General features: G+C 30.1%; 2 protein-coding genes across 8 annotated transcripts in view; both read left to right on the top strand.

Moving 5' to 3' along the window:
- The window catches only part of LOC145242393 (uncharacterized), a 717,261-nt gene that overhangs the window by 582,102 nt on the left and 115,159 nt on the right, over positions 1 to 20,000 (top strand). For 5 of the 6 annotated variants that reach the window (XM_080105420.1, XM_080105417.1, XM_080105415.1 and 2 more), the window contains exon 6: positions 1,974 to 2,189. The exons of the other annotated variant lie outside the window; for it this stretch is intronic. In XM_080105420.1, coding sequence (XP_079961546.1) covers positions 1,974 to 2,189 — 216 coding nt within the window. The remainder of the gene's footprint in view (positions 1 to 1,973; positions 2,190 to 20,000) is intronic. 6 annotated transcript variants of the gene reach the window in all.
- LOC145242391 (uncharacterized) overlaps positions 1 to 20,000 on the top strand; it is an 82,042-nt gene that overhangs the window by 35,331 nt on the left and 26,711 nt on the right. The window lies entirely within an intron of this gene.

The raw sequence follows: 20,000 nt of genomic DNA, 5'->3' as shown, positions 1-20,000 counted from the left end.
TATAATCAGGTAGTCATGGAAAGGACTACATTAAGATTGCCAACATGCCTTATGAAAGTGATATATAAAACGTACAGAAGTCTTACAAAGCACACAGTCAATCCAGGTTAGTAACCACTTCACCCCCACTCTTGAAATTGTGAAATCTAATTAAAATAAATTAATAAAATAACCTGGATATTCTTTGTGTTATACATAATGTTAAATAATGCTATATTTTAAAATATTTTGTTCTTCCTTTTAATAATATTTATAAACTGTTTGATATTTCATCCAATCTAAAATGTATACACACACGCATAGAGGGTGCATCAAAAGTAACGCCCTTTCTGTTATTTAAGTGGTATAGTTTATGTAGGAGTTGATTTTTATTTTAGAAATATGCTTGAGTTTTCTTATTGTAGCAGCCATCATGTGGTTCCACAAGGTAAAAAAAAAGTGATTGTTGTGCCATGTGTCATTCATTAGGGATTGAACTCAGATTGTTCCACTTACAAATAATTATTAAGTAGCTTAACACCAACCCTCAAAAATACGAATCTCGTTTATGTCAGGTTATTCGATTTACAAGATTCTATCTTGTAAAAGGAACACTCTGGGTTCAATCCCTGATGAATTATACAAGTACCACCTTCACTCTTTTACCTCATGAACCCACATAATAGCTGTTGCACTAATTATTACTTATTTTCTTTTTTATTTCAAAAATATAATCACGATGTGAACATAATAAGATCATTTCAATTTTATGTGAACAAAAATAATGCTCTAGTTATTCATTTATTATGCAATGAATTTAACATTCAGCAGATGCAAAGCAAAGATATTACAAGCTTAATAATAAGGAAGGTCTGCAATGCTTCAAGACTAGGAAGTAGACCAGGTAGATATTAGAATTGATAACAGTTAATAGATATAATAGAAAAAAGAGTGTTACTTTTGCCACACCACACACACACATATATATATATTTATATATATACTTATATAATATATATTTATATATATATTATATATTTATATATACTTATATATATATTATATATATACTTATATTATTATATATATATTATATATTTATATATACTTATATATATATTATATATATATTATATATTTATATATACTTATATATTATATATATATTATATATTTATATATACTTATATATATATTATATATATATATATTATATATATATTATATATATATATTATATATTTATATATACTTATATATATATATATAATATATATATATTATATATATATATATAATATATATATTATATATATATTATATATATATTATATATATATATATTTATATATATATATATATTTATATATATATATATATTTATATATATATATTATATATATATATATATTATATATATATATATTATATATATATATATTTATATATATATATATATTTATATATATATATATTATATATATATATATTATATATATATATATATTTATATATATATATATATTTATATATATATATATTATATATATATATTTATATATATATATATATATTTATATATATATATATATTTATATATATATATTATATATATATATATTATATATATATATATTATATATATATATATTATATATATATATATATTTATATATTATATATATATATATATTTATATGTTATATATATATATATTTATATATATATATATATTTATATATATATATTATATATATATATATTATATATATTATATATATATATATATTATATATAATATATATTTATATATATATATATATATATATATATATATAATATATTTATTTATATTATATATTTATATATATATATATATATATATATATATAATATATTTATTTATATTATATATTTATATATATATATATATATATTTATAGATTTATATATGTGTATATATACTTAAAATGTGTCTTTTGTACAATCAACAGTGGAAATGATCTCCCCACTGAAATTCTCCCCACTGCAGCAGAGCCTGTTGCCTCTTCTTCCTTCTCTTCTTCTTATGCATCTTCAACAAGCAGTTCTTTTGCACACAGCGACAAGGTTCCAGTTCCAGCCCAACCTGTCGAGAGGCCTAAGGCCCTGCCCATAGAACATCCAATATTCATTGATGTCTCTTCCACTGTCTCTGCCGTCTCTTCGAGGTTAGGCCTTCAGATTATTTCTGTTGACCCTCTTTGCCTTGCCTCATTTTTCTTACAATGCTTTATGTTTTTCTTTTTGTTCCTGTGGATTTTTTGTCAATGTTTATGATATTGCCGTTTTACTCCTTCTACCTCACTCTCCCATTTTGTAAAAAAATCCATTCCTTTACTAATTTCTCAAAACAAATGTGATGGAACTTTTTTTCATAGTATATCAATCTGTGTTTTTATCTATGACTATATCAATCTGTTTCTATTTAGCTCTTATATTATTATCTACTCGTGTGTATTTTGATCCGTCACCTTCTCCAGTACTTGATTCTGTGTTTTACCCAGTCTCCATAATTATGTTATTTTATTCAGCCTTCAAGTCTCAATTATATGCATCTTATTCAGTCTTGGATCCGCAACTATACACACTTATTGAATCTTGGGTCCTTAATTATGTTTAAACTTAGTTTTTGATCCATAATTGTTATATTCAGTCATGTGTATAATTCTGTGCCCGAATCCAGTCCTGGATATATAATCCTTTGCTCCACCATCCAGTACTGAATATATATTCCTATATTCGCTTATACGGTTCCTGCTATGTTAATGTGTTATCTATGGTTGCTGCATACATCAATCTATACCTGAATCTGTCTTGGATATATCCAGTTCATTGGATATATATAATATACAAGATATAAAGCCCTACTTTTGTGTAAAATACTTTGTTTTCAATGTCTATTGTGTTTTAGTATTAAATATCTTAAAGGGTGATATATCATAAAATCTGTGAACAAAATCAGATATAAGAATATTAATTTATTCCATCATCTGCCTATGGTTAAATTTTTTCATTATTATTATTATTCAAAATGTCCTTTCACATTTGTAAGTGTTTCCAAATCTTAATACTAACCGTTATAGCACATTTAGTGTAGTTCTCTTACATGCACACATTATTCACAAACCCGATTATCTCAAGCAGTTTCAAATATTTCTTGATTCGAACCTTATAATTGTTGCTGCTTTAGTAAATTGTACAAGCAGATGTGACTTTGAATTTTACGGTTTACTAACATACATAAAGAGGTTTTAAGGTTACACCGATAAAAGAAGAATTTCTAAGATAATTTTCGACAAACTGGAAGTTTAGTTGAAATTCATGGAAGAAATCCTTTAATGTATTATTCAAACCTATGATGAATCTAAGTTAATGGTAAAATTCAGAGTCACATCTGTTTGTATAGTTTACAAGAGGTAATAATTGTAAGGTCCAAAAGAACAAATGTTTGAAACAGTTTTAACTTATCAGTGATTTATCTCTGCTCAAGAAACATCTAACGAATTAAAATACTTGTAATTTTTGAAAATTTAGAAACTATAGAAAGCTAAAGTGTATGAAAGTTTACTTTGGTTGAAATAACAATAATGAAACTGTATGTCTGTGTTGAAGATAAATAGGAAAAGTAGATGTTGCAACACACTTATCTCCTGTAGAATGTTGTCTAAACAGTTTCAAAAATTGTTTGTTTGCTAGATGGGGAGATAGGTCAAGGCAAAAAAAATAACTTATAAGGTATATCGTACCCAGAAACAATATTGGTGTTTATTCAACTCCATGCAAAAAAAAATTTAACAAAAACTACAGCAATGAAACGCAACAAAATATAAAAAGAATAATTCATAAGTCTATAATAACCATTAAAATGAACGATTGTCAAAATTTTCTTTTTTTCTTATATGTTAAATTTCAACCACACTTGTAATTTTACTTTGCATTAATAAAATAAATCCACAATAAAATATCTTCACAAACTCATTAAATTAGCTATAATCTCTCAATTTAATCACATAAGGCAATCAAAATGTTTTTACCAGCTCTTTTTTTTTTTAGCTCAAATTATTATCTGAGTGAAAAATATTGATTAGTTACCAAATAAAAACAACTTTTTAAAAATTTTACTGTCACAATTCATAATGTAAATTAATCCAAAGGTGTCTTCATTGTCATTCACCTTTGTTTTCCCATCCCACAGTCTTCTGGTGTCTACAAGAAATATAAACGGATAACACATGACACAATATTCTCGTTTTTTGCCATGACCTGTTTTCTGCTCAGTTGTAAATGAAAGTATTTGAAAATTACATTGCAAAGGGACATTCTCACTTTTTTTGCAAATGTATATGTTTTTATTTCCATTTAAAATATTACTTTTATTTAAAATTTAATTTCTTTCATGTTATTTTTATAGTTAACTTTTCCACTGTTGCTTTTTGTTTGTTTTGATTTAATATTATGCCGTTTTATGAAGATTTCTAAGTTTTTTTTGTACAACTCTAGCCTAGTTTTAATGTGTTTTATTATTTTATGCAGAGGACTATTGGTGGTGGTTATGAGATTTAAAACTTCCTTTCTTTGTTCAGTTTTCATCCTTTGATGAAATGGTGGGGGTAACCAAATGTTTCAATTTTTTTATTTTTATTATACTTTATATCCTGTTGTATTTTTTGTAATCATACCACCAAAAGACTAGAACTAAGTTTTTATAATAATACTGGCCTTTCTATGCATTTAATGTTACTGTATCAAACATGCACATGTAGAAAGCCAGTGTGCACAATGACTGGAACATTGTTATGGTGGCAAGTTTTTGTTTGGAAAGCACTAGTCACAATACAAATAATATATATCGTATTCCTCATCTCCCCGATTTCTTTGAATGCCTAGCAGGACCTAATGGAAACTTCACAGTGCTTTCTACATCAACCTATATTTATTGCTAGATTCTTTTGGAAATAGCGTCTCTCAGCATCAATACTATTAAGAAAAAAATGACTCTTCCTCCATAAAAATAAATATAATCGTTAGCTTAATATTCTTTAAATAAATAAAAACAACATGTCTCTTCTATATTTATTTTAAAATTGTAGCAATTTAATTTTTGTAATCAATAAACATTATCTGCCTTTTTATCATAAAACAATTGACAGCTAAATATTCTTCAAATGAAGACCACTAAAGAAAATGTATTTAAAATTTTACTGTTTTCATCAATATGAAGCGATTTTTTCTTCTTTTTTGTTTTTACAAAGGAGTCACCACTATCAAGGCTCGGAGACCACTCGAGGATAAGAGTTAATGAGTGTACAGTAGTCAATGGGAAAATATAGTAATTGTTAGTAATAAAAATTTGGTATATTGGACTACTTAAGGAGACGGCTTATCAAGAACTTTTTTACATTGTACTTGAAGATGATCGTGTAGTAGTCAGTTGGAAAGCAGGAAAACTGAAGAGAGTTCCACAGGTGTGGAATTCTAAGAAAAAAGCTTTGTTGATGGAATCTACATTTAGGTTTAAGCACAAATAAAGAGTGGAGGAAATTATTAATAGTGGTTTCAGATAGACGAGTGTTTTTCATAAAAGTTTAGCAAGAAGAGACCCTAGATTGGAGCTCAGACAAGCACTTGCCATGAAAATAACGATAAAGCAGTGATAGGCTTGCAACATCTCTTCTGTGGCAAAGAGGTTTCGGGGAAGAGAAAAGGGCATCCCCCAATAAGTTACAAAGTAAGAATGCAGAATAAACTGCTTCTAGCAGCTCCTGCCCAGATATGGCAGCAGTACTCCATCCTTGGATGTGCTTGGCCCTTATACAGAGAGAGAATTGCATTAGCAGTGAGATATCTACTGGAGCAGTAAAATGATCCCACCATTTTTCCAACAACTTTGGCAATGGATTTGATATACGTGTTCCATTTCAGATTAGGAGTAAAGGTCAGACTTGGAAGCTTGTCAAAAGATTGGCTCTCGTCTTGGGGAGAGTCCTTCATTTAAGTTGATGCCAGATAGGGATCAGAGCATTGATGATGTAAAAATAGAAGCTTGGTTATAGATGCATTAAAATTAACCAGTTACCTTTTTCCCCATTGCACTACATGCTCAAGATCAAAGGAGAGAGAATCAGAGAGAACTTGGTTATTTATGGCCTTTGAAGTGTTGCCATAGATGATTGTTGATTTAAGTAACTTTGGTAATACAAGAAGACAACCACCTCTAGAGATAACCAATAATAACTAGTGAAATCTATTTAATCTGATTTTGAAACAATTCATTTTAAAATGGTTGAAGTCAAATTTTTTAGTTGAGCAATATCATATTGATTGTCAATCATCATTTTTGTTAATCAGACGATCTCATTTTTCTTTTGTAATTTGTGTGAAAGATACACAGAAATATGAAGTGCCTTAGTATATTCTAAATGGATAATAAATGTAAAAGTTTCTTGTGTAGATTGGCTTTGGGAGTTTGGTTGTTTCCAAGATTTTATCTTTCAATAGAATCGGCAAGTTCTATTATTACCCTTTTTTTTTGTAATAGTTCCAACAGACGCTACAAGCCTCCCACCAGCTGCCAAAAATATTTTAGTTAATTATTGTTGTTATCACTAGAGGTGGTTCTCTTCTCGTATTACCAAAGCTATTATTATTTTTAATATTATTTTACTATTTGTATTGGGATGTCATTTCCCAGTAATTATGGCTACCCTGATTTGCTTTGTTAAATGCATTCACATATTTTTTGTCAGTTGCTGTCACACATCATTAAACGTGTTGATTGAATGGACGTATCTATTATTATGCAAGCAAAATGTTAATGTTTGTCCCCACCCACTATTTTTCTTTTCAATATATTCTTTGGCTGATTCACTTACAATTTTAAAGAGAAGGGAGGTACAATTTGATTTGTGTCTTTAGTAGTATCGTTAATATGAAATTTTTTTTCACTCAGAATGAAAGAAGAAAGCACGCTCTTTTTCATCAAGGAATATCGAAGAATTATCTGTTATGAGTAATTTCAGTAGTAGTATTAGTACATAGGATTGTGTGAGAATTAGCTTCTCTAACTCCATCTACGATATTAGTAGTTAAAGCAAAAACTGTTGATTAGATTAAATATGAAAATTGATGAAAGCTATTGAAAATCTTAGCAGCACTGATCAATATTTGTATTATATTATTCGCAAAACAAATCTTTTATTTAGCTTGTAGTTACAGTAAAGACCAATGTGTATCTATTTGTAGATGAATAAATATAAATCTGTCCCCTTACAGAAGTTAGCAAGTAAAATGTAGGTTCCCCAGCCCACAGACGAAACCGTTTCAAGTAATGAGGGGAAGCACAAAGGTAAATAGCAAGCCAAACAAATGAATTCAGAATGAAATCCTTTACTCTAGACCACAAGTCAACTGAGTACTTTTTTCTGTTTAGGTCTTCAGAAGTGAAAAGAAAAAAGATATATGAAAAATTTACTGATATAATTCTGTAATTTTATATTGAATATTAATGCAATTACTGATGAAGCATAATTTTTTTTAGCATTTTTGACAGGGTGTACAATAATAATAATCGCACCTCTTCTGGAATAGTGCAGAGAGTAGTGGTATCTTGTGACGCTTCTTGTCACTCAAAGACCATGATTGCTGCCAGTGATAAATTAATGGTAAGCAGTTTTTGTAATAACACAAAGTAATTTGCAACAGTTATTGAAAGAGGTGGAGAGTACTAGAAATCTTGGTAGACTTGTTACTTAGACTCTAGTGAACCACCAGTTATTATCAGTGATTGCTCACTGATAATAACATGTGTAAGAACTCCTAGTGATTGAATAATAATAACGACAGAAAAGGAAATGTAATTTACTTTAATCCACCTAATGAATAGCAAATACACATGTTGCTGGTTGCCTATTGATGTGTGTATGACCTTTAAACATGTTGACACAGGCGTCACTTGCATGTCATCTAGTCTTGGTCTTAGATTAATTCACAAGGCATATAAGACTTTATTTTAAAGGAGAATTTATTAGAATGGGGAATATGGTAACAATGTAACAGAGCCACTGACGCATGTGCAGCTGCAGTGGTGGCATCTCGCATATGCAAATGACCAAGCCGGTGTGCAAGGTGACTTGATAGTGGAGGAAGAGAATGGAAAGAAAAGTGGAGAAAAAAAAAGAAACCATGTTGGCAGCGACTATGAGGTGAAACACATGCCAGTGAGAGAGATTGGAAAAACCTGTATGGTGGTGAAACGAAGATACTTTTAAAACCAAGATGCAGGCATAGTTTGGAAACTACCATTAGTAAATTCCCTTTGTTAAAACTGAAAAAATGCTGAGTTGAATTTCTTCCCCACTATTTTTGTTCTTTTGCGATTGTCTCTGCATGTAACATATGGGTGTGTGTTAAAATGTAACTACAACATTACATGATTACAGACATTTATAAATGAATATAACTCCTTAGCAATATATGCTCTGTCAAAAATAATTTTATGTGATTATTAGTACAATTGCTGATGAAGCATAATTATTTTCCATCATTTTTACAGAACATGTACAATAATAATATTAAATAGATATGAATATACTTCAAAAATATTAAGCTACATACAACTTGCTCCTTTGGCTAGGAGCAAAGTGTCATATCTGTTCTTATACTGCATTTCGTCTTTACTGTCTCTCAGTCAGTGAAGGATAAATCCTTCTAGATTGTGTTTTTATTTTTATTTCAATCCACAGTACCTTTTTTGGGGGGAATTGAATTTTCCCACATTAAAAAAAAAAAAAAGCAACCTTGTGTCTAATTCTACACTCGTGGGGAGCCAAGTAAATATGAACTATTTCAGCTAAATTTCACCAAATTCAGCATGAAGCAAGCTTAATAGCAAAAGGAGTTTAAATTAATACTAATGCTGCTATTAATAAGAAGTAACCTAAAAGCCGAGTTGTGGACATCTTTTTTCTATCAATTTATAAGATTTGTTATTTTTAGCTTAAATTCTCTCTTTTTTTTTTCTATATCTTTATTGAAATGATTAAACCTTCCCCCCACCCCCGCTAACTAACAAATTCTTTTTTTTTTTTTTTCCATCTTATTTCTTTATTCATTTGAACCAATTTCTTTAGCTTGCATATTTTTTCATCCAAATATTCTGGTTGTCATACGCTTTGGTTTCCTTCCTTCCTGTCTGGAATCCTGAGAGATGGGTAGTCTCAAGTTGTAATTGTAATGGCATTCACTCCAAAGGTAGGGTGTTGAACTGGCGCCAAATGAGTTCACTATGTATGTATGGAAGTGAAACCTGAGAAATCAGGACACTAAGATCCCTGAGTTCGTCTATGAGAATAAGAATAATAAATAAATGGTAAAGAAAATCTAGTTTTAAGTTAAAATCACTCTTCCCTTCTTCAAGAACATACCATCTTCATTCTTTTTAGCTCTTTACATTAAGTGGCGTCATGCCTTGTCTTCCATGAAAAAGAAATCTCCCCCAGAAGACCAAGGGAACACTTAATGACTAATGTTAAAAAGAATTCAACCATAGTTAAAAATTCTATTAATAATCGAAAGATATTTTCCTTATTATCTCCTCCCAATTGGTGATACTAGAGTTAAGATAAGATCCAAAGGGCACGCTTGCATGACTGATTAAAAAGGTCACTTCACACTTCTAGTAGGAAATTTGAGATAACAGTTGAAAGAAAAAGATTAATAAGTTTCTATTGATGACGTATAAATCACTTGTCTTCAGATTGTAAGTGTAGATAATATAGATATGTACTAAAACAGACCCCCCCCCCCCGGTAGGGTGTTCCGTGCTTTCTTGCAATGGTGTTATCTCCTAGGGATGTAACAAATTGAACATTTTTAGTCATACATCAAATGTTTTCTGACTGATTAACATCCCATCCCAGAAATATTCTCACGATAAAACTTGAAAATCCTTCAACTTTAATACAAAGAGAAATAGAGGTTCATGTTTTTTTGGTAATTCTTGGAGGCATTGCCACCCCCTCCTCCAAATGAAGATTTATATAGGATAAGACTTCAAATATTCAGGTGCATAAGAAATAAATACTTCCACAAAATGTGCTCCAATAAACTTATTGCACTTGTATCCTTCTTAACATAAATATCCTCAACCCACCCAATAAAATCCCCCACACACACACATGCCAAAAGATTTCCTTAGCTTTTTCTTCCCCGCCCCCCACCAACACCCTCAATCATATCAATATGCAGAAATTTACATGTAATGTGAACAAACATCTAGTTGCCCAACTCACTACCCAAGCTTCCCCCTATAAATCTGGCTCCTATCACAATAGCCCTCAATGCTTCATTGGAAATAGGCTTTCTTTACGGTGAACAGAAGTTTATAAAAAATGCGTAAGACAATTAGTATTAATATGTTCTCCACATTAAAATAAAAGCAAAATATTTATTAAATAAAAAAAATGTAAAAAAAAAAAAAGCTCTTTATATAGTTTAAAGAACAATCAGAGAAACACAGACATAATTCTTAAAAGAACAAATTTTACCGACATATCAAATGCCTATTATAAATAGGTTTTATTAACTCTCTACTTTAAGTTATTTTGTGTTTTATCTGATATCCATTCAGAATGAGTTGAGCCAGCTTTTTCCAAAGAAGAAAGTTTTTAGGGAATATTAAATTTACTTGTAGATCTCAACAAAGATGAAAGGTGTCACCGTCTTCCCATGTACCATGCCTGGTATTTTCAAATAGTCACCCATCTGGTATTGAACAATCAATTATGACAGTTTCTTGTTGGAGGAGATAATACCTGGAGGATGGTTTCCTCATGGCCTCATAATAATGGAACAAATACTAAACTATCTCCTCCCCCAAAAAGGAGATAACTTTGATGATCTAACAAAAAATCAGTATGTCAACATCACTAGAGGCATGGTAGATATGTAATTAATTGGTTAGGAGTATATTGATGATTTAAGTGTTGCGTCTGTATAAATATATATGATACTAGTAAAGTCCTGACCTTAACAGTTGACCTTGAAAAATAGTGTTCACCATCCCTAGGTGGGAGACCATCATCATGCCAGGTTTGGTCATGATCGGTCCAGTGGTGTGGGCTGTAGGAGAGTATATATACATAGGTTATGGCTTTGACCTTTGACCATAACCTTGAAAACTGGTGTGCACCTTCCCTGGGTGGGGGACCATCATCATGCCAGGTTTGGTCATGATCAGTTTGGACTGTTGGAGAGTTGTACATACACACATGCACACACAAACGCTACTACTTTATATATATATAGATACATACTGAGAAAGAATTTCTGTTCAAATTTTATAAAAATCAGCAAAACAGTAAATCCAATAAGGCTCAGAAACTAAAGGTGCTGGAAAATTAGTTTTATACCTGCATAGATATATACTGAGAGAGAAAAAGAAAGAATATACCTGTTCAAATTTGATAAGAATTGGTCCAAATGCATTGAAGTTATTGTGTGGACATACATAATCCTCTTTTATATATAGATAAAATGGATTACTTGTATTCATAAATGCCAATGAGGAATTCTTCAGATTTTCTTAAGCATCTTAATCTGTTCATGTTGTGTCGATATAATGATAACATTATTTGTAATTGTTTTCTGTGTTTTCTCGTAAACAGGCTGAGAAAATAAACGTCTGATACGGAACATCTTTGCCACTGATTATTAAAACAGTTGGTATTTTTTTTATTATTATCTTCTCAGAACAAGGCGTAACCGTTCTCTATGTGAAGAGGGATGAATGAAAACTGTTATCTTCTGAGACTGTAGTCTGGCCTAGCTATAACGGCAATAGATGTGGACATAATCTCAAAATTGATGATACTTTTTTCTTTGATAAAGAGAAAAGTGTAAGTATGAACAGAATGGGGTGGCAGGCGGGTGTTGGTTGCACAATGAATAATAATAACACAGATTTTGGAATCGGTTAAGTTCACTTGAAATCTGGTTGGACCTATTGCATTTTCATTCCAAAACAACATAGCATTACCCATTACCAGTGTCAATCAAAGTAAATATCTATCAGGCATGCATACACAATGTCATAGTATATGAAAGTAAAACCTTGTAACTCTTACTACCTCCTAATTTGTCCTTTAGTCCTCACATTCCATGAACAATGTTTTTGAGAAAGGATCAGTTTTTGTCTTGATGTTTTCAATTCTCCTATAGTATTCATCATAATTCAGCTGTCAATTTCTCATAAACCATATCCTTAAGTGATATTTGATAAATAGTAACTTATTATTATATACTAGCCGACTTGTTTTCCAGCATTGCCCTGGAATTCATATAAGTGACGAAAAATGTCCAATTTAGAGTTAATGATGTTAGCAATATTAATATAAATATCAATAACAAAAATTGTACTACTATTACTACTTATAGTAATAGCATTATTAATAATAGTAAGAATAAAAATAGTAATATGTACAAAATGATTGAATTTAAAAAGTGAATAATTTTTTGGTGCCATGTGGCTATGTATGACTATGATTTCAGGATCTGTGGAAAGATTTAATTTAATGAGGGTGAAATATTTGCTTCTACCTATGTGAGATTTCATATTTGAGAGAATGAATTGAAGAGGATAAATTGTAATATTTATTAAACAGTGACAAAATGTATTTTTGTGTAAAAACTCACTGCAGTATTATCTGGAAATGGTGAGTCTGAAAGATTTGTATAGGAATTGCCTTGTCTTCTTATGGCGTCAAAAGTGATATGAGAAAATTCTTTTTATTAATATAGAGATAAATATTCAATGTATGTGCATTTGGAGAATGAAGAAGCTGTGGCAGTACCGGTGGTAACTGACATTAAAGGATTAACGTTTCTGTCTTATGTTAAGACGTATATCGATGCATGTGTCTATTTTGTGTGTGTGTATATATATATATATATATATAAGACAACAAAGTATCAGTAACAGCTGTTTGCAACATTAATGTATATTAATAAATGTGTTTATTTTAATATATGGTCGTTTGTGTATGTAAGTTGCAAATTTAATGTTTGAGTCATCAGTAGCGGTATCCGATTCAGTTTTACACAAATGTATTTTTTCATTTTTTAGTTTCAGTAATAATCTCATTAACTTTACAAACTTTACATGTCTATTATATTTTTCCTTCATATGGTTTCACAAATTATTCTATAATGAGTTTGGGGCCCAAGACAAATCGGTCAAGTAACTTTAACTGAATTTACACTTTGACCAGGCATGTCATTTGTTTGATTAATTTAAAAGACAAATAAACGACAAAAAGTTTGTTTTTTTTAAATATCAGTAAATGGCAGGTATAATGTTTTGATAAAAAACACCGGTTCCCATCACCTCACTAGATTAGAGTCAGTAGAGGCATTCATCCTATAAAAATTTTACCTCGGTTCAGAAAATAACTTCCAAAAAATTTGACCAAAAATAAGTCTGGAAGTCAATTTCTAAAAGGTATACAACACATTCCAACATGTAAAATAAATGATGAACTGATGATGATGATGATGATGATGACGACGACGACAACTTTATCAGTAACTTAACAGGTTTTGGGTTCAATTTTTTTTTCTGTCAGCAAATAAATTATTTGAATCATCGTCAAAAGAAAATATTTTGAAAAAAAAACAAAAAGATGTGGAAAATAATTGTCTAACTATTATGAAAATCATAAGATACTGAAATTAGTATCAGTGCCCGTGTGTGATATATTAATTTATTTAAAAATTTAAATTAGTTTCAAATCATATTCCAAACAAAGAGTACATATACATAGTATCTAAGTCGTTTACATCTATTTTCAAAGTATGTTTATTTTGTTATACAATATAACACAAAATTTGTGTAAACATTGTATTTTGTGTTATATTATATAAATAAAAATGAACAGTGTTTGGAAACAGTTGTAAACAACTTAAATACCGTTGTTTGTACTTTTTATTTAAAATATGATTTTAAAATAATTTAAATCTTGACATATAAATTGCATGTCTGTCAAGTTAGTTGAAAAAAAACAAAGTGCTTGATTGTAAATTTTATAAGAGATAAGATAAATGATTTTATTTAAAAACTATACATTTCAGTATTTGATAGATTTAAGATAAAATCTGGCTGATCAATGCAGGCAGATTCATCAGCTCAGTTTTCACGAGTTAAACTGTCTTATAAGGACAGATAATTTAATTACAACGGGAACTTTTAGACATATTTACAAGTAGATTTAAACAACGAGTTATTTTGTTTGTTGTCAGGTTGATTCGAGATCAAACATCATTTCCAGTCAATGCGACTGTGGTTGGTATAGGATGCTAAAAATGAATATGAATTATTAAGAAAATAGATGCCTTTAAACGAAGTACCTTTGTTTTTTATTTATTTCATTTTATACCTCAGGTTTTGGCATTTTTTTTTTTTTTCAAGTGTCACTGTTTTTATCAATACAATTTTATCTCACGCAAAGTTATTCATCAATTTGCCACAATTTTGATCAATACCAGTTTTTAAAGAATAAAGTGTTTTTATCCATGTGTTTAATCAAATACTACATTTTTCATTCTATTTTTTCTATATACGTTTTTTCAGATGACCACACTTTTAATCATTACAATCCAGAAAATAAATACATGTGCTAACACATTTCATCAAAACAAATATTTTTGTTGTGTTAGTTTTTAATGCAGTTCTACGTGTCGTACATATCATATTAAGTTAATGAGTTATCCAGAAAATAGATACCTGTTCTCATGTATTGCATCAAAGCAGTTTTTTAAAACAAGAATCGTTGTTACGTTCCATTTGGTACTTCATGATTTTTACTTTCTTTTTTTTTCTTCCATTAAGGGTCACTGTCTTTATCCATACAGCGTTTCTCTCCTCATAAAATATGTAACTCTGTGTTATTTATATTATTCCCCAGTTTGCTGCAGTTTTGATCAAGACCATTTTTTCTTTGAAAGATTAAAATGATTTTCATGTGTTTCATGAACTATTACATTTTTGTATTTAGATAAGATTTTTCATTCTGTTTGATCAGATGACTACAGTTTTCATTGATAATTCAGAAACACTCGTACTCACACATTTCACTGAAACATTTCTTAAAAAGGTGTTTTAGCATTTCATTTTATATCTATTTTGTTTCTTCCATTGCATCACATGCCTTTTATCAAAGCAATTCTTTTAAAGAAATAATTTCGTTGTTCATTTTATACCTCAATTACTTTTTTTGCTTTTTTTCTTTTCAAGTGCCATTGTTTTTATTAATACAGTTTTTCCCTTCCACCTTGCAAAGCACACGCTTTACTGTTCTTCATAACTCTTATTAAATACCACTAATTTTTTCAAGAATTGAATTCTATTTCGTTTTAAATGTATTTCATCATTTCACAATCAGTTTTTATAACAATTTTTTTTTTTTTCAAACAAAAAGAAAATGTCCATTTCTTTCTTCCATTTTTTCCTTTTTTTTTTTTTTTTTTCATTTCTTAAAAAAAAAAATCCCCCCCTTAACTTGTTTTAAAGGAAAAACATGACATGCTTCAATTTAGTTCAGCCATTTTATTAGGCATTTATTTGCAGGCATTTATTTGCGAAGAAGAAGAGAGAGCAGTCTTGGTGTTAGAGCCGCCGTTATTGTTATAATTCATTTTTAAATGTAGTCTTTACCATTGCAATATTTTAATCAGATCTACTTGGCATCGAATATCCATTTCCTTCTTTTTAATCATGCACTTTTTATGCTATTATTACTTCTTCTTTAAAAATAAGTTTCTTGTTTTTCTCTGTCCTACTTTTACAAATTAATTTCTTACGTGTGTGCATATATGTATAAACAAAAGTCCATTTTAATTATCTATTAATCTTGAACACTTTACTGGAATTTCATGGTATATCCAAAACTGTAATAAAGTGTTCAAGATAACCTCCTTTAATTATTTGTTATTTTTATAAAGCTCTATCTGAAAGAATATCAAGATCTTTGTGTGTATGTGCAAAGTCTGCTGTCTTGGTTCGGCACTGTTCCGATTCTGAGAAGTTGATTTTTCATATATCTTTTTCTTTCCATTTCTTTCTCCTTGTTCATATAGCAAAGCTGCCAAGGTTACGTATCGCCCATCACCACCTCTACCGCATACTCCGTTAGTCTCTGATGTAACCCGGCTGCTGTCTCGCTCAGAGGGCACCCAGCCCTCCTGTTCGGGGACAATAGACATTTATGCTGCCGCCATGATTGAGGATCAGAGGTTAGCTATTCGGTACCACAATTGCATGGATGGTCAGTCGTTATCATGTACTATTTGCTTTATGGACATTTGTATGTGTGATATATATTAAAAATATTAAATTAGCTTCAAATCATATTCCAAACAAAGAGTACACACATTAATATCCAAGTCGTTTACAGCTTTTTTCAGATAATGTTTATTTTCAGTTATACAATATAACAAACTTTGCTTAAATATTGTACTTTGTGTTATTTTGTATAATTGAAAATGAACAGTGTTTGGAAACAGTTGTAAACAACTTGAGTACCGCTGTGTGTACTTTTTATTTTGAATATGATTTTTAAATAATTTAAACCTTTACATACATATGTAATCACATCTATCTCAAGTTAGTTGAGAAATCAATAAAGTGCTTGATTGTAAATTTTATAAGAGGTAAGATAAATGATTTTATGTAAAAACTATACATTAGTGTTTGGATTTAAGATAAAATTTGACTAGTCAGTGCAGGCAGAATCATCAGCCCTATTTTCACTCATAAAACCCCCACTTAAACAATTACTAGTAACAGGTAGACTTTTTAAAAGCACAGGATATCTTTTATTAATGACCCCCCCCCCCAAAAAAAAAAAAAATTAATACTGACTAAGCCAATCCACTGAGCTGCGTTTTATCACGGTTATTTCATACCAAAACAGGGCTGACTAATATGTCTGTATTGATCAGCTGAGTTTTATTCTAAATTTAACACAACAAGAGCAATGAAATTTTGGTAACTCCAACAGACACTATAATGTATAGTTTTTAAATGAAATAATTTCTTGTAGAACCAACAAGCGTTTACTTGATTATTTGTTTTTTTTTAAACTAATTTGTGATACTGCTATAAAACAACTGGAAGTAGGTTTTGTGAGGCTCCTCCTGTTCATCGTTGTCCATTTAGATTTCACTCATTTTTATTTTCTTATTTTTGTTGTGGTCATAAATTTATCCTTATATATTTTGAACTTTGAAAATGGGAAGTAAAGAAAAAAGTACTCAGCATAAAAGAGTGCTCCATACTATAACATTGTTCATCATGTTCACAGGCTTTAATGAGTTCTTTGTAATTATCGTATTGCTACACGTATATGTGCTGCTATGTTTAGTGTCATTGGTGCTCTGCCATTTTCTTTGCTTTGCATTATTCACATTTTGTAAAAAAAAAAAAATGTAATAGATGTCTAGTATTGTGGCAAGTTTGTATCCTTTGATTAATGAAGCAATGTCGGCCATTGTTTAAAAAAAGTTGCTTTTTTTTATTTTGAAGGATATTTTTTAAATCTTAATTTCACTTGCTTTCATTATGTCTATTTTCTTATCAAATAAAATACTCTCAATCATTATTCACTTTTTTATTGGTATAATTTTTTATTTTTAACTTTCATGATATTTCAAGTAATATGTTAAGTTTTGTTCAACAATACTCTTAAAAATGCTTTCAGATACTCCTTTATGATGTACTCGTTTCATCAATTGTTTTGTGTTGTTCAACATCAAACTCCACGTTGTCTTTGATGTTTTTTTTTTTGTTTTTTTTACTTTTGTGTACTCCAAGCAAGGTACATTGCTATCGAGACATAAAGGCTGCTGTGATTTGAGATCATGGGGTGCATCCTCTGTGGAAGTTGTGCAGCAAAGTGTTTGTTCACATTACATTTGAATTTTTGTGCGTTAGTACAGTTGGGAAACATGTTGATACACTCTAGTGAGGAGGGGAGTATTCCCAAGGCAAGAAGTCTGAAGAAAGAAAATATTAAAGTAGAAAGTTTTACAGTATCTGGTATTGCTTAGTTATAATTTGGCCATTACGCTTGAACCGTGTTTGTTACAGTTCAAACCTCTCTTAGACTCCTATGCTGTCTGCCACCGTCGAAAAGGAACAAACAAACAAAAATAAATAAATCCGACTTGGTTTTTCTTTCTGTTTTAGCAAAAGGCATTTATTACAATTACTTTCCAAACAATGCCTGCTTTTTTTTTTCTAGCTGTTCATTTTGTCTGCCATGAGATTAAGAAAACTCTTCTGTCTCGACACTAGCTCAAAAGGTCTCGCTACTTTTACGGGGCCACATGTCTATCTCCCCTGACCGTATTTTTCTTTCTACTTTACTACACACTGGCCATAGAAAGCCATTTTTCATTTTTGACTTTAAGTGTCCATCTTTTTCAACCGCACTTTTTCTTCTTCCGATCACATGGTGTCCTTTTCTTCTTCTTTTTTTTTTTTGGTTAGGGGTTAAAAGTAATTTGTTGCTAGTAAGGTTTGTCGAGGGGTAGGTATTTAAGTTGAGGTAGTATAAGTGCAGTAAGTTTGTCAATGCCACATTCCATGGAAGTACTTGTAAAATAAGCGCAGGAGTGCAACATTACAGCAGTGGGGATAGTTTAATAGATAGTGCAAGACCTATTAGTCTAAAGACTCTTTTTTGCATCTTGTCTAAGAGGGAGAGACTAATTGTTGGTGCACCGGCCCAGATGTAGCAACAACACCCCATGCATGGGTGAATGATGGCTTTATAGACATATAGGATACTAACAGGTGTTAGAAATTTTCAAACATGATAGAGGAAACCTACATTATTTGCAGTAGATTTGGCAGTATCATTTATGTATTTATTTCAATTCATGATGCACGTGAAAGTCAGGTTAAAGAGTTTGAACATTTGACTCTGGAAGGATGTTATCAGCATTGAGAACATAACCAACTCTCTTTGCTAGGCAAATGATTACGTTATAGATGTACAATGTGTCATTCTATCTGATTATGGATGTTGTTTTATAGTTCTCCTACCATACAAGTTACTATATCAATGCTTGAACTTCTAGTCATACTACTCTTTCGATCATAGCCATTAAGATTAGAATTCATACATTCAGTATAGGAAGATATGTACAGAACAGGAGACTTTGTTGGTTTGGCCTCATTCAAGAATGGATAAGAGTGCTTGGGTTAGTAGATATAGACAGTAGAAGAGTCAGTTGAAAAGAAAAAGCATGAGCAAGTGATAAGTGTTAATTTGAGAGAAAAGGGGATAAATTCTTACTCAGAGAAGTTAGTTTGAAAGCTAATTTCTAAAAAGCTGTCAAACACATGTCGGTATGTAAGAAAGATATTAAACTGAATATGCTAATATTTCATGCTGTTTTCTCTATCACTCTAAACATTTTCTCACACTAGAGACTATTGCCTATCACTACAAATCTACTTTTAAACCATATATGGAGTACTGTTGTCATATTTGGGCTGACAAATCTCTGTCCCATGTGAGGCATACATTCAGTATAGGAAGATATGTGCAGAACAGGAGACTTTGTTGGTTTGGCCTCATTCAAGAATGGATAAGAGTGCTTGTATAATTATCGCAAAGACAGGAAATATCTATTGGCCTTGGTCTTCAAAAGACCAAGGCCAATAGATATTTCCTGTCTTTGCGATAATTATTTTTCATTCTTCTTAAATCCTTACATTAAGTGGTTTCATGCCTTGTATGAAATGATTTCCATAAAGAAATGGATCCATAATAGAAATAAATATTTAAAAATTATTGCATTAAATTGCAATTAAACAGAAATTTATGTCATGAATAAATATAAAGAACTTGAAGCATAAAAATATTACCAAAATGAATGGATTCAGCATTAAATAACTTTAAAATGATTGATATGCCATA

The sequence above is a fragment of the Euprymna scolopes genome, chromosome 21, assembly GCF_053919585.1.
Source record: "Euprymna scolopes isolate OS-2025 chromosome 21, ASM5391958v1, whole genome shotgun sequence".
Classification (NCBI taxonomy): domain Eukaryota; kingdom Metazoa; phylum Mollusca; class Cephalopoda; order Sepiida; family Sepiolidae; genus Euprymna; species Euprymna scolopes.
This window is presented reverse-complemented; position numbering and strand designations above follow the sequence as displayed.